Source organism: Macaca mulatta, chromosome 14, assembly GCF_049350105.2.
Source record: "Macaca mulatta isolate MMU2019108-1 chromosome 14, T2T-MMU8v2.0, whole genome shotgun sequence".
NCBI lineage: Eukaryota > Metazoa > Chordata > Mammalia > Primates > Cercopithecidae > Macaca > Macaca mulatta.
The window spans coordinates 2283402-2306665 of record NC_133419.1 but is presented as its reverse complement, the minus strand read 5'-3'; the positions used below and the strand labels follow the sequence as shown (position 1 = coordinate 2306665).

The following is a 23264-nucleotide window of genomic DNA, read 5'->3' as shown; positions in this document are numbered from 1 at the left end:
AAAGAGAACACAGAGAATCCTCCCAGAAAGGGCCCTTGCTACCTGGAGTTACTCCCTGGTTTAAACCCAAAGTAAAATTCTAAGCAACCCCAACCAACCGAATGGACACCTCTTGGCCAAACGCATTCTAAAGTAAACCTGAAAAGCTAGTTCAGGCCATGATGACCGTGGGTGGCCCAATGTGCCTCATTATACCCTCTTCCAGTGGGAATTCAGGCACTGCTGACCAGCATTCACATTAAAACAGACACCTTAGGCCGGTGTGGTGGCTCACACCTATAATCCCAGCACTTGGTCTATCACCTGAGTTCGGGTGTTCAGGAGTTCGAGACTAGCCTGGCCAACATGGCGCAACCCTGTCTCTACTAAAAATACAAAATTGGCTGGGTGTGGTGGTGCATTCCTGTGGTCCCACCTACTCGGGAGGCTGAGGCAGGAGAATCGCTTGAACCTGGGAGGTGGAGGTTGCCGTGAGCCGAGATCACGCCACTGCACTCCAGCCTGGGCGACAAGAGCGAAACTCTTGCCTAAAAATAAACAGAGACCTTAAGACTCACAAAACAGACTCTGTATCAATAAGATACCAACGTGACAGCAGGCCCTGAAAGAAATCAAAGTATTTTACCCCAAAATATATTTCTCTGATGTATTTTGAAATGGCCCTGCAAAGCTGTCTCTTGGGAAAATCTACATTCAATAGAGAATCCCCCTCCCTTTCAGGGTCTATTTCCTGATCCAGGAGATAATTAACTAAGATTCTGGCACCTTTTTAAGTCTGATAAGAAACATTTACAATCCGGAGGCTTCATCTGCATAAGAAGAATCTTGGTCTTCACAACTCCTTCTCTTAACCCAGACAGTCCATTCTATTGATTTCAGGTCTTTAGATAAACTCAACCAATTGTTAATCAGAACATCTTTTAATCCGCCTATGACCTGAAAGTCCCTCCCCTTCAAATCATCCTACCTTTCTGACTAAACCAACATACATCTTAGATGTATTGATCGATGTCTTATGTCCCTAAAATGTATAAATTCAAGTAGCCAGACCACCTTGGGCACCAGTTCTCAGGGCCTCCCGGGGCTGTGTCACAGGCCACAGGTGCTCTTATTTGGCTCAGAATAAATAACTCCGCAAATTTTACAGAGTGACTCCTTTTGTGAACACCAGGGATCCCAACCCACCCCCTCACCCTGGAGCCCACACAGTCCACAGAGCCGAGCCCCACCCGTGCCGGACTCCCCCACCCTCTGGCCAACCCCTAGGTCTCAGACGCCACTGGCACTGAGGGGCTGGACAGGCCTGGTAGCATGCCTGACGTTCCTTCTTTATTAAATGACGGATTCAGGATGTTGTGATTACAGTTGGAGGTGACTGTTAGAAAGGACAGGTGCATGAAGGCAGAGAGTGCCCATAGACTCGGCTCTCGAACCGGGGCAGGAGGGAACAAGGTGAGCTGTGCAGCCCACAGGACGGGCGGGCTGGGTGGACACAGGCCCCCAGGTCGGCCAAGCTGAGTCTCTGGGCGAGTGGCTCCCAGGAGAGGCCTGGCTGAGCAGGCAGAACTCCCTGGGACCCCAGGGGCAGAAGGACCCCTGCCCTCCAGTCCCCAAGGCCCAGGCCCGTCTCCACTCACACACGCCACCTACATGTGACGTCAGCCCTGAAAAGGTAACAGGAAAGTTCAGAACAAAAACAAAACCTCAAAAGTAAAAAGGCTACGTATAGCAGAGTAATACCGGAAACGTTATATACACAGGCGGTGATGGCCCCCTCAGAAGTGTCCGGGTCACTTTGGGGGCACTGCAGAGGTCCCTGCGGCCAGAGCTGCGGGGCCTCAGTACACGGAGCTGTTCCGGATGCCACAGCACAGCACCATGCTCAGGATCATCTCGAAGATCTGCGGGAGGGTGGTGGGGCGCTCGGTCAGCATAGGGCCCTGAGGAAGGGGCAGCCCAGAGAACAGGCCCTCCGCCCCCGCCCACTCACCATGATCACGGCGACCACGATGGCAGCAATGCCGATGAGGTACAGCTTCCCGGAGAAGAGCTCATCGATCTTCTGGTGGCAGTCCTTCTGCAGGGTGGCCAGGCGCGTGTGGTCAGGGACCGGGCCTCAGCTCCCGGCTCCCTGTTGTCACTCAGTAATCCGTGGTCACCACAGAAAGTGCAGAGGGGAATCCTGGAAACAGCCCCCACCCCCCACCCACCTCGGACCAGGTGGGTGCAGCGGCCCGGCCTCTGCCAGCTTTCTATTTTCCACCCTTTTTAACATAAACGCGAAATACCTGGGACACACTGTGCCCTTTTCCCCTGAGATCACGATCATTGGTGTCACTAGACCCCTACAGCATCACTGATGTGCACCCACTGACGACTTCCACTGAGGCCTCAGCAGGCAACTTCCACAGGGCACTATACGGCCTGCAGGCCCTGCCAGCCACAGGCTGTCAGGGGCATCCACACCCACAAGTGCACACGCGGAGCTGGGGGTGCAGGTGAGTTCCGCCCCCCCAGAGCCTCCACCTTCTTCACCCGGCATGCGCAGCGCAGGGCGCCTGCCTTCCTCGTGGGCCAGATGCAGTCCCACCCCTACCCTCCCAGCAGGGCAGCCCTGGCAGGGGCCACGCCACCCAGCGTGGTCGCTCCCCGTGGGGCTGCCGTGTGACCTGCCGACTCCACCCAGGGGCTGGGCGGCGCGAGGGGATCAGGCGCGGCCCCGGCGGCCTCGCACACCTTGAGGAGGTTGCTGATGATGTTGCTGCCCGAGGGACACAGATTGTTCTTGAGCACTGAGGTGGTCAGAGCGGCCAGCGTGCTGGAGCCACAGCAGTCGAGCTGCACAGAGCGGGGGTGCGAGGTCAGCCCTGGACGTGCCCGGGGGATGGCGGCTCTGGGGAACCCACGGGGAGGCGGCCAAGGGTACGCAGCGCTCCCCACTGCAGAACGCATCCAGGGGCCGGCCTTCTTCCTCCTCAGCTGCGCTGCTCAGAGCTTTCCACACCCTGGGCCAGCCTGGCCCACTAGGTTCCCACCCGAGGACCGGTTGAGCCCAGGGGTCCTGGAGGTCCCAAGGGCACCCCTCCTGCTCCTGAGGTCTGGGCGGAGGCAGGATTTGTTCAGGATGAGACACTCCCCAGCCGGGTTCCCGCAGCCCTGCTCCCCGCCCTCGCCCCCGCGGGCCGCACCGTCTCGTGGAAGGTCTTGACCACGGCCTTGGCGTTGTTGGCGTCGTCATCCACCACGGCCTGCTGTAGGGCCTGGTCATAGAACTGCTTCACATCCTTGGCGATCTGGGGGAGCGATGCGGTCACATGCACGGGGGGGCCTCCCCCACCTTGCCCCCACCCCACCCCGCCCCAGGCAGACGCACTTTTCCCAGGCTCTCCCTGGGCAGGGTGGCTTCAAGGCCAGACCCCAGAGAACAAGGACTCTGCACTCTCAGCTGCCCAGGGGGTGTTGGGACACGGGAGCTTGGCCTTGTGCTTAGCCCCAATGCTGCCTCCTCCATAAAGCCCCTGGAGATCCTCCTAGCACGGGGGACCCAGGAGGAGCCCAAAGAGCTCCCACAAACTATGGGTCAGCCCAACCCCCACCCACGACAGGAGGAGGGTGCCCCCCTCACCCACCCCACCCGCGACAGGAGAGGAGGGTGCCCCCCAACCCGCCCCACCCGCGACAGGGGAGGAGGGTGCCCCCCCCACCCGCCCCACCCGCGACGGGAGGAGGGTGCCCCCCACCCGCCCCACCCGTGACAGGGGAGGAGGGTGCCCCCCTCACCCGCCCCACCCGCGACAGGAGAGGAGGGTGCCCCCCTCACCCGCCCCACCCGTGACAGGGGAGGAGGGTGCCCCCCAACCCGCCCCACCCGCGACAGGGGAGGAGGGTGCCCCCCCCACCCGCCCCACCCGCGACGGGAGGAGGGTGCCCCCCACCCGCCCCACCCGCGACAGGGGAGGAGGGTGCCCCCCTCACCCGCCCCACCCGCGACAGGGGAGGAGGGTGCCCCCCCCACCCGCCCCACCCACGACAGGGGAGGTGTGGCGGGTGAGGGGCACACCCACACACCCAGGCTCACCTGGTCCTTGTTGACAAAGCCCCAGATGCCAGCCGCCACCTCACAGGCAAACAGGATGACCAGACAGGTGAAGAACTGGAGCCAGGCAGTGGCCAGAGGGAGGAAAGAGGGCAGGCTGTGGGAAGGGACCTGGGACACACACCCAGGTGCCCAGCCGGTGTGTGTGTGAGGGGCTAGTGGGAGTCACCAGCCCACGACCTGACGAGGAGTGAGCAGCTTGTGTGGAGCCCTGGGGCACAGAGACTAAGACTCAGTCCAGGAAGGAGCCGTCAAAGCCCACGATGTCCCCACGCAGCACCAGGCTCCGCAGGACGGGGTGGATGGGGCGGGGCGCGAGGTTTGGGGTCACAGGCTGGTGGGTCCAGGATGTCTGCAGCCCCCAGGGAGGCGTGTGCAGCAGCATGACCCCTGACTGCCCTTGCTCCTGCTCCCCACAGGAAGGGGGAGCCATGGGATGTGCCTCAGTTTCCCCCACTGGAGACAACGGGCACAGGCTCCCTCTTCCTGGACTGGCCAGGCCCTGGATGGCACAGCCAGGCCTGGGCTTCCCACTGGGGGCGGTGTGCCCGGGACACTGAGGCTCGCCTCAGAGCTAAGGCTTGCTCCCTGTTATATTTGTGGCTATTTTTTGACAAAGAAAAGCGGTCACGTAGGAACTGGCCACGATGGAGATCAAGCATGATGGGATTTAATTTAAAAACCAAACAGGAAAACCAGGGCACAGGAGCCACCTCCCCTAGAACTCTAGGTTCCGCCCTGAGCACCAGCTCTGGCCCCTCCTCAGGGCTAGACGCAGCCCCCAGCCCCTCCCGGGCCCCGGCGTCTGCAGCCCGGGACATGAATCCCCAGTCCTCCCTGCCTTACCGTCCCCAGCAAGCACTGGGATTCCTGGATGGCCCCGTAGCAGCCCAGGAAGCCGACGAACATCATCACAGCGCCCACAGCGATGAGGATGTAGATGCCTTGTGGGGAGAGAGACACCGGTGGGTGCCTGCACACTCGTCACAGCCCAAGACCCCGGAGGGTCCTGGGTGCCGACCCCACCACGGGCTGCCCAGCTGGGAAGATGTGGGGTTGCTGATGGCCAGGGATGAGCGGCGAGGGACCCCACATCCCAGCCCGGCCTGGTGAGTTCTCTGTGCCTCAGCTACCTCTCCCATGACACAGGACGGAGACTGAGGAGGCCACGTGGGGACTGTGCACCTTGTGAGTGCTCTGAGTGCTGGTGACAGGTGCTTCGCAGGGATGACACCTACGGTGTGGCCCACAGCCTGCCACCCGCCACCCACCACCTGCACCCACTCCCAAAGCCTCTGGGACTGGGCGTGGGGTGGGAGTGGCATCAGAAGGCACAGGGTGGGCCCCGCTGTAGGCTGGGGTTGAGGGAGCAGCCCAGGAACCGGAACCGGAACCAGTGCTGCCTCCCCAGTGTGGTGCGAGAAGAGGGCGGGGGGCCCTGCTGGCTCCTGCCCCCCATCTTGGCTGCACAGCAGCACTTCGGTTATGGGACCTGCATTTGAACCTGGCTGCTGTGTGGGCGGATCAAGTTGGCTTCCTAGGCCCTGGGCTGAGGGCTGAAGCCCAGCACCCCACCTGGGACAGCTGGACCAGGACATGTCGGCCAGCCCTCCCGAACTCCCCCACGGCCCCTGGCTGGGCAGCACACACCTGGGGAGGGAGAAGGCGCCGTCCAAGGGTGGGGGGCACACTGTGGGCCCGAGACATGGGCCTGGCCACCCAGACAGGGCCCTGTACCCTCGGGACAGCTGTTAGTGTCTCTCAGTGCCTGCCCATTCCCCTATCCCTCAGCAGGCGGGACTGTCCCCTGTCGCTGCGGCAATGCAGAAGGCAGCCCAGGCCCCCTCCTCACAGCCAGGCCCATTGTCCCTGCCCAGCCAGTCCAGGGGAGAAGGTGCCTGGGGCAGGACCCACCGCCAGGCAGAGAACACACCCAGATCTAGGGCTTGGCCACCCAGCCTCCTGCCTGATCGGATGAGGCCTCTGCCAGCAAAGCCTTGCAAGGCCACCTCCTTATGGGCACAGCGCCCAGGAGCCAGGTCTCCCTCCCCTCAGGCCCTGACACTCCTGGGTTGCAAGGTTGGCTTCACTCAGGGGTGCAGGTCAGGAGGGGCGCATTGCCTTTTTTGGTCCTGACAGGAGGTGGGAGGCCCAGGGCTGCCGGACCCCCTGCCAGGCCCGAGCCCCACCCCAGGCTCCTCTCCAAAGCCCTCAGGCCTAACCCACCGCACCCGCAGCGTCTCTGAGGGGAGTGAGCCCAGCAAACCCGCCCTGTTCCCAGCGCTGGGAAAAAAAGCCCTCGGCAGGGCCCAGCCCGCATCGGGGACAGCAAGAGGCTCCAGAAGGCCAGTTTTGGGATGGGCAAGGACTTGACGGCCAGAGGAGATCCAAGCGGTCTCCGTCCAGTGGGGACCCAGGCAGAGCTCATGTCAGAGGTGACGGGTCCTGTGGTCGTGTGGCCAACACCACAGCAGGCTCCTCCAGCCCAGGGAAACCACAGCCAAGGACCGAGGGTGGGCGGCTCTGGGGCTGGAGCTCTGATGTGACCACAGTGACACCATGCGGGTCAGACCCTGGCTTCCAACATCAGCCTTGCCCTGGCACTGTGAAGGCAGCACCACTGCCCCATGGGGCCTCAGCACAGCCTGTGACCTCTGCTTCTGCCGAGAGTGGGGCGCAGGAAGTAGGCCTGGTATACCTCTCTGGGGTGTCCCCTGTCCTTGCCCCAGCCCGAAGCTTAGTGACCCTTCAGCTCCTCTCCGGCCACACGGGGCGGGACGCTGGTCCAGCAGCAGGAGCTGCTGCAGCCACAAGGCTCGGCCGCTGGGTGCCTGGAGAGTGACGCCTTCCAGGAACAGCTGCCTCACACCCAGCGGCCCCAGGTCCTGGAGAAGGGGGCAGCCCCTCCTGTCCCTGGACAGGAGTACGAGGAATGTGCTGGGGGCAGCCCCTCCTGTCCCTGGACAGGAGTACGAGGAATGTGCTGGGGGCAGCCCCCTCCTGTCCCTGGACAGGAGTACAAGGAATGTACTGGGGGCAGCCTCGTTCTAGGCCAGGGATGCTGTGGTTGTCACTGGCTGGACTGGTGGCCCTGGAGGACAAGGCCCAGGATGGCTGGGAGGACCTTCTGGACCCCAAATAGCCCTAATGATCTGGGGAGCGGGGAGGAAGAGGCCCGGGAGGGGCCCCCCAGGAGAGATGCACCCTCGGAGATAGGAGGATACTGGCCAGGCTTTGCTGCCCACAGCCCAGGCACACGGGCAAAGCTAAGCCAAGTGCTTCTGAGGACGCGGGCAGGAGCGCCCCAGCTGCGTGCAGGGGGTGTCTCCACACGAGCCCCCGGGACAAGCAGCCTTTCCCATTCTCCTGACACACACCTTTGAGGGCACCACGCCCCGAGAGAGGCCAGGAACCTATGGGCAGGGTCACGGGACCCTCCCCAGAATCGGCTGCACCCAGAAACCCTCTGTGGGCCACAGGCTTCTGTCTCTGGGGAGGACAAGGACTGTCCCTGTTGACACCGTCTGGACCCCAGCACCAGCCATCTGACCCATGAGCGGGGTATGGGGAAGAAGGAACGGGCACGCCGTGTGGCCAGGGCCCTCACCTGGCCCTGGGGTGACTGCACAGAGGCGGGACGGTGCAGGTGTGGGGCCATTTCGGGCCTCCTGGGGCCCTGGTTCAGCAACCAAGCCAAGCAGCCTCCGTAACTGGTGGGGGGCCTGGCCCTACAGCTCCAGGCCTGGGGCACCTGCCGGCTGAAGGAAGCCCTGAAGACTGGGGACACACAGGCTGCCCACCCCACCCACCCCTCAGCTTGTGAGGGCAACAGGGCCATCCCAGAGGCCTCCTCTAAAGGACAGAAGCATCTCAACAAATGCTCCCAGAGCCCCACCAGCACCAGCCCTGCCAGGGGCACCAGGAGGAGGGGTGCTGCTCTGCACAGTGAGACGGTCCTCTTCCTGCTCCGGGCCTTGCCCCTCCCCGCCTCCTCCTCCATCACTTCTGCTCCTGGGGGTGGGGAGGGCAGCTCAGTCCCCCACACGCAGTCTAATAAGGCCGCAAGGTGCAGCTGCCTGCAGAGGCAGCTGAGTCACACCAGCCTCTGGAGTGTCTCCACCCCTCCCCTGCCCCCTCTCCACCCCTGCCCTGCCCCCTCCACCCCTCCCCTGCCCCCTCTCCACCCCTGCCCTGCCCCCCTCTCCACCCCTCCCCTGCCCCCTCTCCACCCCTGCCCTGCCCCCTCTCCACCCCTGCCCTGCCCCCTCTCCACCCCTCCCCTGCCCCCTCTCCACCCCTGCCCTGCCCCCTCTCCACCCCCCTCTCCACCCCTCACTGGATTCCATCCCTTGAGCTCCATCCCTCCCTCCCTCCCAGGCTCAGTGCAGCCCAGGCATCCAGCCCCACCCTTCCCCGGGAGCCTCCCCTGAAATAACCCCACACTTAAAATAAGCAAGCTCTCGACACAGTCCCTGCGCAGGCCTGGCTGCCACCCCCTGCCCTGGCTCAGGCCAAAGGAGCCAGCAGGCCACAGGCCCACCTCCATTTCAACCCTTGTGCCCAGAGCCCTTTCCAGGGCCACCTCCCTGCCCAGATATGCCATGCCTAACTGCCTTTCACCCTCCATGTCCTCACCCAAAAAAAAGGCTAGGCCCTGCCTCCTCCTGGAAGCCCTCCCTGAATGCGTCTGCGGCCACATGTGCACTCACCTACGTAGAAGGTGTTGGGCGCAGGCTTGTCTCCCAGCTCCAGATACAGGAGGTTGGTGGTCTGCGGGTCATGGCGGAGCCACAAGGCTACACCCAGGATCACGCCTCCAGCCAGCTGGGAAAGAGCGGGAACGGTGTCACATGTACCAAGAGGACTGTGCCTGCCCCACATGCGCAGCCTGAGCAGCCTCCTGCCTTGCTGAGCCGCCCGCTGGCTCCCGAGCAGGGACCAGGTGTCAGCTCTGCTGCCCTGGTTTTCGCAATGCCCCGAGGAGCCCCGGGAGTCAGGAAGCATGAGGCAGGTGCTTTGGCCGCCATCTTCTTGGAGCCTGGCCCTGCCCTGCACCTGTGGAGTGCGACTCCAGCACAGGACTGCCAGGAAGATACGGGACGCCGGTTCAATCTGCCTCTCAGATGAAAATGGAATACTTCTTTAGGATAAGTGTGTCCCAAATATTGCATGGGACATACAAAAAAATAATCTAGTGTTTATCTGAAGTTCAAGCTTAATTGGACACCCTGTAGTTTCACTTTCCACATCTGGCCAGAGGTGATACCAGGACCTGAGCATCCCAGGAACACCACACCCTCCTGCAAGGATGTGGCACCACCCCAAGAGTTCTGAGCTCGTTGGGGCACTGCCTCTGTCTGGGGGTGCTGAAAACTCTGGGGTGGGGGCACCCCATCTTTGCTGCCAGGAGGAGGGAGTAGGATTTGATGTTACCAGGCCAAGCTGTAGGCACCAGGGCCTGCGGGGTTTGTGGGATACATCCCTGCTGCCATCAGCCCTGGGAAGGGAAACGGGAGGAAGGAAGCTGCTGTGGTTTCCAAGATGGGCTGGGGGAAGGGGTGCACAGAAGCCGGCCCAGCACTGCCGCTCAGCAGCTGGGGCAGGAAGGGGGCTGTGCTGGGAGTCTGGCCGGCGGGGATGGGGCTCACAGAGAGGAGAGGCCCTCAATGCCAGGTCGTCCTGTGTGCACACAACCAACTCTAGCCAGGTGGGGTCTACCCTTGAGACTGGGTCCCAAACCAGGCCCAGCTCAGCCCACTCTGATCATCCGACCAGGCCAGGCACGTGCCCTAGGCCCCCCTCCGCACGCACCAATTCCTCCTCTCTCCCTAGGGGCAGTGCCCAGCCCTCTGGTGGTGGGAGGGGACACAAGCTTTTCTGTCCCTCGTGCCTAGCACCATGCAGGGCACACTGCGGCCATGTGATCCCCATAAATGACCAGTGGCCCTGAGTCCTGCTGCCCCTACCCTCCACTCCAGGACCCCTCGGCCTCCTGCTGCCCCTACCCTCCAATCCAGGACCCCTCGGCCTCCTGCTGCCCCTACCCTCCTCCACTCCAGGACCCCTTGGTCTCCTGCTGCCCCCCACCCTCCTGCACTCCAGGACCCCTCGGCCTCCTGCTGCCCCTACCCTCCTCCACTCCAGGACTCGTCGGTCGCCTCTTGCAGATGCTCCTCCCTGCTAGATGGGATGGGGATTGGGTCCCCTTCAGACCCCTCCTGGGGTTTCTTCCCGCCCCAGGCATGAAACATGGCCCCACAACCCTCCAGCAGCCTGGGAACAGTGCATCTCTAGGACACAGTCAGTTCCAGGGTCCCTGGTCCACAATAGGAGGCCCTTGTTGCTGGACAGTCTGAGTGGGTCAGGCTTTACCCCCTGCTGCCCCAGGAGGACAGTACGAGAATCCCCTAAAACCCAGTCTGGCAGACAGCCGTGCGCAGCACTCAGGCAGGGACCACCCACGCCAGGGCATTCTAAAGAAGCCTGTGGGGTCAGGGCCCCACAAGTGTGGCCACCATCCAGCTCCCATTGGCCTGGGTGAGTCTGCCTTCCTCCTCCATGCCACTCTCACAAAGGGCCAGGCCCTGGGGGCTTCCTGGAGGAGGAGGCAGGGGGACACAAGATGAAATCAGCCAGGTGAGGAGACACCCGGGGCGATGAGGGCACAACTTCCCCAGCGGAGAATGTCAGCCCAGAAGGCAGCTGCTCCCAGAGCTGAGTCGGAATGCTTGGCTCTGCCACCAGCTGGGTGCCAGGCAGGTCCTGTCCCAGCAGCTGAGGCCTTGCCTCACCAGCACCAGGCGCCGACCCCACCACAGATGCAGGGCTGCCGGTCAACTGCAGAAGAGAAACCGAAAGCTTAAAAAAAAAAAAAAGAAGAGAAACCGGGAGCTGTACCCAAGACCACCACCTGGACAGCCCCACTCCTGCTCCAACGGCCCTGCCAGGGAAGCAAGGCCCTAAGGTGGGGGTGGGCAGGGGACTGTGCCCAGCAGAGTGTGAGCTTCGGGCCCCAGTACCATGGCCCACACCCAAGGAAAGCCCTGAGGACTCCCCAGGCAGGCCGGCCTAGGGCCTCGGTGAGGGTTCGGTTGGGTGGAGGAGCTGGGGGCTCTATACCTCTTCCCCCTTCCCCTCACACTCCTGCCTCCCCTCCTCTGGGACCTAAGCTGGGCCTGGCAAACAATAAGGCCAGAGGGGGCTGGGCGTGGTGGCAAGCGCCTGTAATCCCAGTACCTTAGGAGGCTGAGATGGGAGGATCGCTTAAGCTCAGGAGATTGAGGCTGCAGTGAGCTATGATTGTGCCACTGCACTCCAGCCTGGGTCTCAGAGCGAGGCTGTGTCTCCGAGAAAAAAATTATCCAGGTGTGGTAGCTCACGCCTGTAATCCCAGCGCTTTGGGAGGCCGAGGTAGGAGGACTGCTTGAGGCCAGGAGTCTAAGACCAGCCTGGGCAACATATCAAGACCCCATCTCTACAAAAAGTAAAAATAATTAGCTGGGCATGGTGGCATATGCCTGTGGTCCCAGCCACCTGGGAGGCTGAGGTGGGCAGACTGTGGGCCCAGGTGTTGGAGGCTGCAGTGAGCTGTGACCACAATGCTGCTGCACTCCAGCCTGGTGGGGCTCTCACCCCAAAGGGGTTGTTGGTGGTCCCCTGTAGCGGGGCTGCCAGAGCACCTTCTCCACGCACCCGACACAACCACCTGGGCTGTGGTTTCTCAGACCTTCTTCTGAGGAGCTGTACCTCCTGCCCTCCTATGGGAGTTTCAACTCAATTTTCATACTTTGGTTTAGAGAGGATGGCAGCCTACTTCCCCTGCCCAGGCCCCAGACTGAAGCTCTTCCTTGCCGAGGGGAAGGTGTGTTAGAATCACCGAGGGCCCGACGGGCACCTGTGGGCAGTACTGGAAGCCATCTGGCAGCTGGGACCCCAAGTGTGCCCCTCACATGACAAGGCCCCAGGGAGGCCAGGGGCCCCCGACTTCCAGAATCCTGCAGGAGCAGACAGCTCCTAGTGCTTCTGGGCCCATCACACCCGTGGGAGCACAGGCAGGGTCGTGGACAGTGCAGGGGAGGCAAGAAGGGTGGGGGCTGGGGGGTGGCCCCAGAGAGCCTGGCTGTCCTCACCCTGTTGCCCTCCTGAGCTGGCTCCATCTGCAGCCTGGTGGGAGGAGGTGGCGAGGCCGAGAGTTGCCGTGGTAACTCTGGCTTCCTCCAGGGCCTCTGAAAACATCGCTTATTTTGTTTTGAAACTGTGGTCCGGAGACCGTTTTGAGAGCTGTTCCAGGACAGAGTGGGGCAGGTGGATGGGGGAGCCTCATCCCCACAGAGACCTGGCGACAAACCCTGACTCAGCCACAGGAGCTGCGGGGCCGCTGGAAGGGTCCCTGGGCTCCCTGTGCCTCAGTGTCCCCCTCTATGAAACAGAGCTGATCCTGGAACCGTGCCTGGCTCGGAAGCTGCTCCATAGGGGCTGATCCACCCCACGCCCTCCCTGGCTGGGCAGGGACCACCTCTCCTCTAGCCTGGGCACTGAGGGGATGACCCCATCTAATGGGCACAACGTCCTAACAGAAAGGTAGTGACAGCAAAGCTTAGCCTAAACCCCAAACCTGCTAACGGTGGGACTCCAGGCCGCGCTGCAGCTCCTTGCTGGGCTCTGGGAAGGGGCTTCTTTTCAGACTCCAGGGCCGTGTGGGGAGGCTGCCCCCAGACAAGCCCCGGCCCCAGGCCTCTGCTGAGGGTTGCAGGGAAGGCTGGTCCTGGCCTGCAGGGCCTGGAGGAGCCTGGGTCAACACCAGGAAGGACCCGAGGGCCCATGTGACTTTTAATAGGGCAAAACAGCTGGGCCAGGAGGGGGTGGGTAGGACAGTGGGAAATGGGGGTGACGCCAGCCTGCCCACCTCAATTGTCCCCGAGGCCACCAGAAACAGTCGGGAGCCACCCTGGGCGGAAAAATGGGGCAGGAAGGAGTGCCAGGCACTGGGCAGAGGCCTCACCTGGGCCTTGGTCTTCCCAGCCCTAGCATGGACCTACAGGGGGCCGCGCCGAGCTCTCCGGCCTTCAGCAGGGACCCTGAGCTGGAGCTAGGTGACAACAGTGGTGGTGATGGTCACCCCCAGTTTCTGGATGAGGAAATGGAGGCGGAGGGGCTCCCCTAGGGCCACCTACGAGGGAGGGCAATGGCAGCTCCAAAGCCCCACGCCCCGTGGTGGGAAAGGCAGAGGTGCCCCTGCCCCATAACAGACCCCACGTGGCAGGACTAGAGTTCCCCAGAGTCAGGAACGCAGAAGCCACCTGCTCTCCGAAAGACACGGGGCAGGGCCTGGTAAAGGACCTGTGCCCTGAACGTATGCAGAGCTTTCCAAACTCAAAAGCAAGCAAACCGACAACCCAAGCTTTACAAGATGGGCAAAAGACAGGAACAGACACTTCCCCATAGAAGATACGCACACAGCAAATAAGCACACGAAGAGATGCTCCACCTCGCTAGGGACCAGGAAACCCAGGTCAAGCCGCAGCCACGGCCTGAGCACACCCGGAGGATTGGCTGCCATGAAAACGACCAACCACAGCACGTACTGCTGGGCGAGGTGACTGGTGCGCACGCAACGGGGGCTGTAAAACGGTCCAGCCACCTTGAATAACAGTTTGGCAGTTATGTAAAACTGCTGCTTAAGTGGTGAAACCCACATTCACATGACCCAGCTGCTCCACGCCTAGGTATTTATCCAAGAGAGATGAACTCAGGTTCACACAAGACTTGTACACAAATGTTCTAGCAACGTTTCTTGTAAATGCCCCAAACGGAAATAACCCACATGCCCACTGACCGGTGAACGGGTGGACCTGGGGGTCATCGCGGCCTTGCACACGTGGGTGCAACCCTGCTCAGCAATAAAAAGGAACAGACGACGGGCACGCCACAGCACGGGTGCAGAGACGACGGGCACGCCACAGCACGGGTGCGCCTCTGGGTAGAACCAAAGAGGCAGAACAGCAACGGTGCACGAGGGCCTTCTGAGTTCACTTGTTGAAATGCATGCTGTGTGCACCCACAGCGAGGGCCTGTGGTTGCCCTGGGACGGGGAGGAGGGGCAGGAAGCAGGGATCCCAAGGGTCCCAGAGGCGCTTGGGGAGTTGGTGATGGTTTCACAGGGGTATAAATCTGTCAAAAGTTACCAAGTTGTTCCCTTTAAACATCTGCATTTACTGTGTGTCAATCACGTCTAAATAAAGCTGTTTGAAAAGCCCCCACCTCCCAAGTCCCTGATGACTGAACTCCTGGGGGCCAGTGTTTCTTCTGGGCCCCAAAGGCCCCAGGCTGCCATCTTGGTGCTAACTTCTTCCGAGGGGGAGCCAATGCTTCCCAGGGGCAAGCAGCAGCATGGGAAACACCAAAGCCGTGTCCTTAGAAGTGCAGTTTTAGGATCAATCAGAGTTAGGACTGGAGTAACTATGGAGCCCGGATGTCAGTTAAAAGAGAGTCCCGCTTTCATGGTGATGAGGTAGAGGGCAGCCCAAGGCCCTGGCTGCCGAGTGCCTTTCACCTAGGTGACCTCAGGCCCATCTCAGCCTCTCTCTGCCTTGTCTACAAACCAGGAAATAAAAGTGCAGAAGCTGACACCCACACAACAAAGCCTGCACAGCAGCACCCAGCTCTCCAACACAGGCGTCATAAGCGCTGGAATCTGGACCTCCTGTCATCCCTCTCCCCACAGAGACAGACATACAGGCACCTCCCTGCTCAAAGCTTGCCTGTGGGACGCCTCTCTGCCACCAGCTCCCACCTCCTAAGATACTCCAGGCTCTGGAGGTGCCCGGCTTCTGAGATGCCCTGCCCTCATGATGTCCCGCCTCCCAAGTGGCCCGGCCCCAGAGATTCCCCACCTCCCAAGACACTCCACCTCCCCAGATGCCCCACCTCCCGAGACGCTCCACCTCCCCAGATGCCCCACCTCCCGAGATGTCCCACCTCCCAAGACACTCCACCTCCCCAGATTCCCCACCTCCCAAGACACTCCACCTCCCGAGACGCCCCACCTCCTGAGACGCTCCACCTCCCGAGACGCCCCACCTCCCAAGACACTCCACCTCCCCAGATGCCCCACCTCCCGAGATGCCCCACCTCCCGAGACGCTCCACCTCCCCAGATGCCCCACCTCCCGAGATGTCCCACCTCCCAAGACACTCCACCTCCCCAGATTCCCCACCTCCCAAGACACTCCACCTCCCGAGACGCCCCACCTCCTGAGACGCTCCACCTCCCGAGACGCCCCACCTCCCAAGACACTCCACCTCCCCAGATGCCCCACCTCCCGAGATGCCCCACCTCCCGAGACGCTCCACCTCCCCAGATGCCCCACCTCCCGAGATGTCCCACCTCCCAAGACACTCCACCTCCCCAGATTCCCCACCTCCCGAGACACTCCACCTCCCCAGATGCCCCACCTCCCAAGACACTCCACCTCCCCAGATGCCCCACCTCCGAAGACACTCCACCTCCCGAGACGCCCCACCTCCCCAGACGCCCCACCTCCCGAGGCGCCCCACCTCCCAAGACACTCCACCTCCCCAGATGCCCCACCTCCCGAGGCGCCCCACCTCCCCAGATGCCCCACCTCCCGAGATGTCCCACTTCCCAAGACACTCCACCTCCCCAGATGCCCCACCTCCCGAGACACTCCACCTCCCGAGACGCCCCACCTCCCCAGACGCCCCACCTCCCAAGGCGCCCCACCTCCCGAGACACCCCACCCCACAAGATGCGCTGCTGGGGGTTGGGGATGGAGGGTGGCCCTCAGGATGGAGCCCAGGTAACCTGTGGGGTTCCTGGAGGGCTCCTTGCAAGGCTACTGAAAGCAGTGTTTGTAACTCTATGAAGGATTGTTTCTTTCTCCTTCCTGGGAATTAATAAATAACAGAATCGACTTCAAAAGGGGGGGCTGCCAAGCACACTGGGTTCCTGCCCAGCCTGTCCGCTGTTTCCAAGAAGCAGCTGAAAGGGAGCAAAAGGCAGCAGGCGCTGCCCAGGCAGGCCGAGGGCAGCTCCCCTACCCATGCCAGCTGCCCGCTGCCCCCGCAGGCCCCAGACAGCCGGGAGTCAGAACTTCAGGTGGGAGCTCTCCACGCCAGCACACACACCCCCACAGCTGCAGGAAGGGACAGGGATCTGGTCGCTGCACCCATACCTTACTCCCACCCAGACGGGCCAAGTGGTCACCCCAAGTGCTGCCCAGGCACCCCAGTGGGGGACGAGGACGATGGTACATCAGCTCACCCACCTTTACACAGAGGCCAGGCGTCTGTGTGTCTCTAGCCCAGGCCCTCCCTTGATGCTCCTGGGGAGAGGGGTCACCAGGCAGGGCCATACTGCGGGCTCTGTGCCTGCTCACCCACCCCAGGGACTGCACAAGCAGGAAACACACCAGGAAAGGCCCATTTGGTTCAGCCACTGGGAGGTGCCGGGGCCTGAGACACCTTCTCCAGGAGGACAGTGAGGCCCTGAGGTAGGAAGGAAGGGAAGAAGTCTCCTTGGAGATACTGGGTGAAGGAGGGGAGCAGTTCGCCAAGGTGCTTCCAGGAAGGGACGCTGGGGGCCAGAGGTGAACGGCCCCTCCAGCCTGGGTCCCCGCAGGCCAACCCCTCACTCTCCGCCCACCAAGAAGGGGCAGTGCCAGGCCTGGGTGTGGAGGTTGGGGACAGGGCCAGACTCCTCCCTGGGTGATGTGGGGCCCTCTCAGGCCCTCCTAGGTGGTGAGCAGCTGCCCCTCCGACCCCATTGTGGCCTCCAGGGCCGGGAAGGCAGCATGGAGGGAAGAGGAGCAGGAATCCTCTCCTAGGCCAGGAAGCGGAAGCTCCACTCACAGGGCCCCTGGCCCCTGGCCCCGAGGAAGCCGCCTGTCTCAGCATCTAAAAATAGGTGTCAGGCGAGGATGCTGGCCTTCGGGCCCCGCCTGCTGGGGGGATGTGAGGAGTCATTTCCCTCAGGACCAGGAGGATGGGCACAGGCTCAGAGGATGCTGGTGTCTCCCAGGCATTGGGGGTGGTGGGCACCGGTGCCCCGAGGACCAAGCCCCTTCCAGGGCCAGCTGTTCCCAAGGCAGGGAAGCCAGGAAGTCCCTTGCTCCACTCTAAGCCTATCCCTGCTCTGGGAAGCTCCTCTACCCCATTGGCCCCTGTAGGAAGGGTGTGTCAACACAGTCCCAGTGACCCACTGGGGAAGAGCCAGGCAAGGGGCTGTGGGGTGGCTGGCAACCCCAGGGCCATGTGCTTCAAAGAAAAAGATCTGGGTGGGCCAGTGCTCCCGAGGGAGGGTGACGGGAGGCGGGAGATGGGTGGCCTCAGGCAGAGGACCAGAGAGCAGGTAGAGGGGCCCAGGGCAGCTCAGGGGCTCCAGCTGCACCTGAGATGCTGCCAACCACAGCCTGGTCAAGAGCCAGTACCTGCTCCCGCCTGGGTGTGGCCACCCGCCCCAGAGGCACCCCACTCAGCTGGGGCTCCTCACAAGCCACCACTCTGGAACCGTGGCTTCCTTACTGCCCAGTGGGCCTGATAATCACCAGGCAAGCCTGGGGCGGTGTGGGTGGCTCCAGGCTCGGAGCCTGCCCAGCGCAGAGTGGGGACTACTTCCTTTGAGCTGCCTTCATCTTCTCGGGGACAGAAGGAAAGACTGTTCCATGCAGCCCCAAGGTCAGGCCGAGTCCCGGGGGGTGGAGCAGTGGCCTGCGGCTGCCCCATCTACTGTGTGAGAGGGTGAGCTCCCAGGGGCCCAGGATGGGGTGGGGGCTGGAGTCTGTGCTTCCCAAACCGTGGCCCCTCGGAAACCCCTGGGGTCCCACTCAGAAAGGAGGTCCAGGATCAGGACTGTTCTGGGCCCCCATCAGCCTGGATCCTTCACCTGTCCTGGGGTGAGCCTCATGCCCTGTCATGTGTTTTACCTACGCTGTTACCTGGGGTTGAGCTTTGAGGTTAGTTCTACACCGCACTGGATATCATGCTCCTGGCAGGCTGTGAGGGGCCTGGTCTGGCTGGGAACAGAAGTGAGGACCCCAGGCTGCCCGCCTGCCCTGATCCTGGAGCTCCATGTAACACAGCACAGGGCGCCCTGCGGGGTCCCCATCACTCAGCCCTCTCCCTCCCATCCTTTACCTTCTCCGAATCGCACCACTTCCATAACTGGGAGCCCAAGGGGCTGAGGAAGAGGGAAGCAATCACTTTCCAAACGTAGTGGGAGGGCACAGCTCCAGACAGAAGGGCAAGGCGGGGTGGGGGCGTGAGCCACCAGCCTCTGGCCAAGCTGGAGGCAACCTCCTCTCAGGCCCCTGGCATTTGGCATCTCACACCTGGACTCTCGAAGCTCCCCTGCTGGGGCACCCGCATCCGGGAGAGAGGCACTTACAAGCTCTGCGCCCCTGGCCCCCCAGCCCTACCGCACCTCCTTGAGCCCGCAGCCCTCAAACACCTCGTGTGGGGAGTGGGGGGCAGCTGCCTTCTGGCCATCCTAAGGCCATGGCATTGGTGGCTAGCACAGGATGCCTACAGCCCCGAAAGCGAGATCCAGCTGACCTTCCATGCCCTTGGGCATGGCCCCTGCCTGAGGGGACTCCTCCAGCACTGGGGGCCTACCTGGAGGACCCTCAAGGGTCTCTCATGATTCAGCACCTGCTCTGCAGCCCAGGTTGGGGGGCTTAGTTTGGGCCCAGAAACACAAAGAATGTGTGTGCAGGGCTGGGGAACACTGAGTAAGTCCAGAGGTTCCTGGAAGGCTGCCCAGCATACCAGGTGCCACTGCGTCCTACCAGGCAGGTGGGGACGACTCGGAAGTGGAGATCACTGAAGCCCATTTCTGGGTAAGCCTGGTTCTTCTTGCCCAAAGGGGTGCTGGGAACAAGTCAGACACCTGCAGGGGTGGAAGACCACCCAGCACCCACGGTGCGCCCAGCCGGGATCACAGGGAGGTGGGGCCCAAGCAAGGGGCAGGGTACCTGGCTCCTCCCAGCCCTACCCCATCCCCAGGGTCCTCTCCAATCCGCGGCCGGCATGAGGGTGACCACCTGCTCCCTCGCACAGGTGCCTGGACTCTAAGCCTTACTGACTCTATGAGCAAAGCTCTTCCCGTGGTGGGATTTCAGGTATAGAAATAGGGGATCGTTTGGGGTCTGTCTCCCTGTCTGGGCTTGGAAGCAGTTATGAGATAGGGATTGGGGGTGAACCAGATTTCTGAAAGTTGAGCTGAACTGGGCGCTGGGGCGGGTGTAGGAGAAGGACCCTCAAACCCAGGAAAGAATGGAGGGCTTTCGGGCACGCACCCTGGTGCACTCAGGGAGGGTGGGTGACTTGTCAGCACGCGGTAGAGACACAGCCAGCCAGAGGGGCGACCAGGAAAGTAGGCCCACATTCTGTGCTTTCGCTCTGTGCCCTGCACCTTGCTTTCGCTCTGTGCCCTGCACTTCTGGACAGCCTCACTGGGGCCACTCTGTAGCAGGGACAAACCACAGACTTCCTCTTCTCAGCCTGCTTGCCCCAGTGACCGTTTCCCCAAAGCTGTGCAGTCAGACAGCCTGGGAGAGCCAGGGAAAGTCCACACGCCCACTTGGTGAAACCAGGCACAGGATGTCCTAGCCCCCCTCCCCCACAGCGCCTGCCAGGGTTGCAGCCCCTCTCCCGGAAGGACGGCAACAGACCTGCCAAGTGACAGTCATGCGCTGTCTGGAAGCGAGAAATACCCGTTAGTGAGGCTTCTAATCAGTCTCTTTCCCGGCCGGGTTTGGCTGCCCTGCCACTGGGAGGTGGCCACCAGCTGCATTCGGTTGGGGGAGCAGCCAGTCCCAGGCAGGAGACACAGCTCTTCTCCCTGTGGGGACCGGTGACACCTCTCCTGGGCTCCCTGGCCAGCCCCCGAGGAGAAGACTCTTATATCCATTTCACAGAAGAGGAAGGCAAGGCTCCCATGGGCCAGTCCCCTGCCCCTGCCCCGGGACACAGGCTTTCTTGCCCTGCTCCTGGCAGCAGTGGGTCTCAGGTGCCAGCCGCCTCTGATGGAGGCTCCCAGACCCACCCAAGGGACAGGATTTCCACGCTGCTTGGCCAGGGTGTCTGCAATATCTTCCCTGCTTGGGCCAGCCCCGCACCCAGGGAGACCAGTTCTCATTGGCCCCCAAAGCGGTCAGGGCGCAGGTGCACGCTGCCCGGACCTCCCCCTCGCACCTTGGCTCGGGAAGTGAGACAGCAAGAGTGTGAGTGTGTGTGCAGGTGGGAGTGAGGGTGTGTGCACATTCGTGTGTGTGAGTGCCTGTGCGTGTGTGGGGGGGCTCCTTTCTGTGAAAGAGGTCAGGCTACCCCAGCTGCCTTCTCCCACAGGGAAGGCCTTTTTCCTCTCTAAAATGGAACTTTTAACAAGCGCCCCATCCAGACACGCATTGTCAACCTCCTCCCCACCAGCCTCCCCTGAGCCCACGGGACTGCACTGAGTCCCTCTGGGCCCTGCAGGGTTCCTGCAGCCCCTTCCCCACTGCACATCCTGCCTGCCTGGGCTGGGTTCTCTGAGGCAGGGGTCCCTTTGGACCCTTGGCCAACCCCCACACCCTGAGCCCTTCCTGTACCAAGCCCCCTGTCAACACTCAGGCATGTCAGTGAATCCACCAACAACGCCAGGAGGCAGGCTCATTGAGGGCCCCCACTGCAGACGGGGGAGGCCAAGGCCCAGGACCAGGGCAGTGTGGTGGGGACTCCACTGAGGGAGGCCCAAGCCCATGGCACTGTGCTCTCAGCCACACACCCTGCGACACCACGGTGGAGGGGGGTCCACCAGGGTGGTGCCCACCAACCTCACCTCACCCAGCCTGGCATTCCTGGCTACAACAGAGCCCCAGTGGATGGGTGGGTCCACAGTGACTGTGAACGGACTCAGTTCTCAATGCTTTGCGGGGAGCGGGCCCTGGGGAGAGGAGTGGTGAGGCCTTGGAGACATTTCCTCGAGCCTTAATAACAAGCATCCCTGGGATGCGTCAGGTCTCCACCCCAGCTGCCTGGGAAACTTCCAGGCCCGCCGTGGCGACACTCCCGGGGGACTGCCAGGGAGACCTCTCAGCCTGGGCAGGCAGGAGGGACTCACCCAGCGGTGACCCAGCGGTGACGCATCGTCCAGAGAGCAAAAATCCACCTCCAGAGAAGTCCCCTTCCCTGACTCCCCTTCAGCCCCCGCCCCCAGGCCCACACTCTCCTCATCAGGGGATGGGGCTCCAGGGGCCGGCAGAGGGACATCCTGTGTCCCGTGCCTCTCCCACATGCCTGGGCTGAAGCAGGCCACCACTAAGCAACGGCCGAGGTGCCAGGGCTGTGCCTGGGGAGGGCAAGCCCCTCCCAGATGGCCTCGCTGCCCCCACTGCCAGGGCAGAGCCAAAGGCTACAGTGACTCCCACCAGTGTCCCAAGCAGACTGTGCAGAACAGTCGGTCTTGGGGAAGGTGGGATGTGACCGCCCCACTCCTCTCCCAGCTGAGAGTTCAGTTCAGCCTCTGTCCTTCCCCGTCCAAACAATCTCCCTGCCCCAGATCCGCACTGGGATCCTCACAGTCCAGATGGGAAACAGATGTCTCTGGTCCCACACACTGGCTCCGGGGCCATTTTAAAAGTTTGCCCTCCCTGCCTCAACTTGAGAAACACTCGCTCCACTGGGACATCAGCCGAGTCTTCCACGAGAAGGGGGTGACAGCCTGGGGGGACACGGGGAGGGGCTTGCAGTGTCTGCCCAGGGGCGTGGCCGCGGGGAGGCCACCATCATGGACACCCACTCCAGTCCTTCCAGGCCAAGAAGGGATTTCCACCCCCTCCCCAATTCCAACACTGACAGGAAATGGAAACAAAAGGCGAAAGCCCATCAGTCACTTCCCAGCAGCAAAGACTGCGGTCAGGAGAAAGCCATTCTCAGCAGGAGACCCTCCTCCACCCACGTTGGCACCCAAAGATGCCCAGCGTGGGGGCCCCTCTTTCCAAAGCAGCGGCCCCACTCCCAGACCCTGCCATCCACTCCAGGCCCCTGGTGCCACTCTCTTCCTTGTGCCAACTCAGAACCGCGGGACCCCACTCCTGCAAGGCCTCCAGAGCCCTTCTGGGAGGAGGCCTAGGCTGGAACGTGTCTGGGTGAGGAGAGGGAGATCGGCCCCCAGACAGGACAGCCAGGGTGCGCGCACCCCAGCTTTTGGGCCATCCCAGCGGTGACGTCCTTTTAGGCGCGACCCCCGGGAAGGTCCCGGGTGGTGACAGCAGACTGGCGAGTTAGCTGGGCTGGGGAGAGAGTGAGGCGGATCGCCCCCAACCTCGGGCAAAGTGTGCGCCCCCGCCCCACCATCCAGGGGCGGCGGCCCTTGATGAGCTCATGGGGGCGGGGCGCCAGGAGTCCCGCCCGCGAGCCCCCCCTTCGTCCCCGCGAAGCAGCAGTCCGGAATCCGCGGCCAGGGACCCGCGCAGGCCCCTCCTCAGCTGAGGGGCGGCCGGGTACTCGGGTCACGGCCCGCGCCCACCGCACCCATCACTATCACTTAGCGGGAACTGCCCGGCGGCCCCCAGAAGCCCCGGCCCGGCCGCAGAGCTGGGCCCCCGCGCACAGAGGCCCCGAAACTCGGCTCGCAGCCCTCAGCCCCAAAGTTGGGGGGCGCGGCGGCCCCGGGCGACCCCCCACCCCGCTCCTGGAGCCCACAGGTGGCCCCACAACTTCGCGGCCCGCGCTGCGCCCGCGGGGCCTAGCACGCGGCCGCGGGACCTGCCCGAGGTGGGGTGTGTGCCCGTCCCCTCCCGCCCTGGCCCCCGGCCCAGCCCTTACCCAGAAGACGAAATTGAAGACGAAGAGCAGGTACTTGATGCACTTGGTACACCCCTCCACTCCCATGGCGACGCGGGCGGCGGGGCGGCCTGCGGGGCGCGGGCCGGTCCTGGGAGGCGGGCGGGCCGGCGCGGGGCCTGGCGGGCAGCCGGCAAGGGGGCCTGGCGGGCCTAGGGGCCTCGGTGCGAAGAACCGGGCGCGGGGGCGCGGGGGCGCAGGGGCGCGGGGGGCGCGGGGCGCCGGAGGCCTGGCCGGATGCGCGGTGGGGTCGCCGCTATCTCCGCTGCTGCGCGCTCGCTCTGTGGCCGGGCGCGCGCCCCGCTCAGCACCACTTATAGGACGCC

The 23264-nt window shown here is 62.8% G+C and overlaps 1 protein-coding gene across 11 annotated transcripts; it reads right to left on the bottom strand.

Annotated features, from left to right (window-relative positions):
• Positions 1-1281: 1281 nt before the first annotated feature.
• CD81 (CD81 molecule) lies at positions 1282-23227 on the bottom strand. Of its 11 annotated transcripts, none has more exons than XM_077960614.1 (11): positions 13552-13746; positions 13098-13184; positions 12711-12884; positions 12226-12431; positions 8806-10933; positions 4943-5040; positions 4079-4207; positions 3189-3293; positions 2737-2838; positions 1991-2077; positions 1308-1901 (listed from the first exon to the last, which is right to left on the bottom strand). In XM_077960614.1, exons 5-11 carry the CDS (start codon positions 9098-9100, stop codon positions 1839-1841), a joined length of 879 nt encoding a protein of 292 aa, XP_077816740.1. In that variant the 5' UTR covers positions 9101-10933; positions 12226-12431; positions 12711-12884; positions 13098-13184; positions 13552-13746; the 3' UTR covers positions 1308-1838.
• Between the last annotated feature and the right edge of the window lie 37 nt (positions 23228-23264).

Bases quoted from the DNA above. Each gene is read 5' to 3' on its own strand.
- CD81 (XM_077960614.1), bottom strand. From the start codon at position 9,100: ATGCTTCCTGACTCCCGGGGCTCCTCGGGGCATTGCGAAAACCAGGGC. The intron at 5,041-8,805 runs GTGAGTGCACAT...TCTCCCCACAAG, and splicing joins GCCCAACACCTTCTACGTAG to GCATCTACATCCTCATCGCT. The intron at 4,208-4,942 runs GTAAGGCAGGGA...TGTGTGTCCCAG, and splicing joins CCCAGTGCTTGCTGGGGACG to GTCCCTTCCCACAGCCTGCC.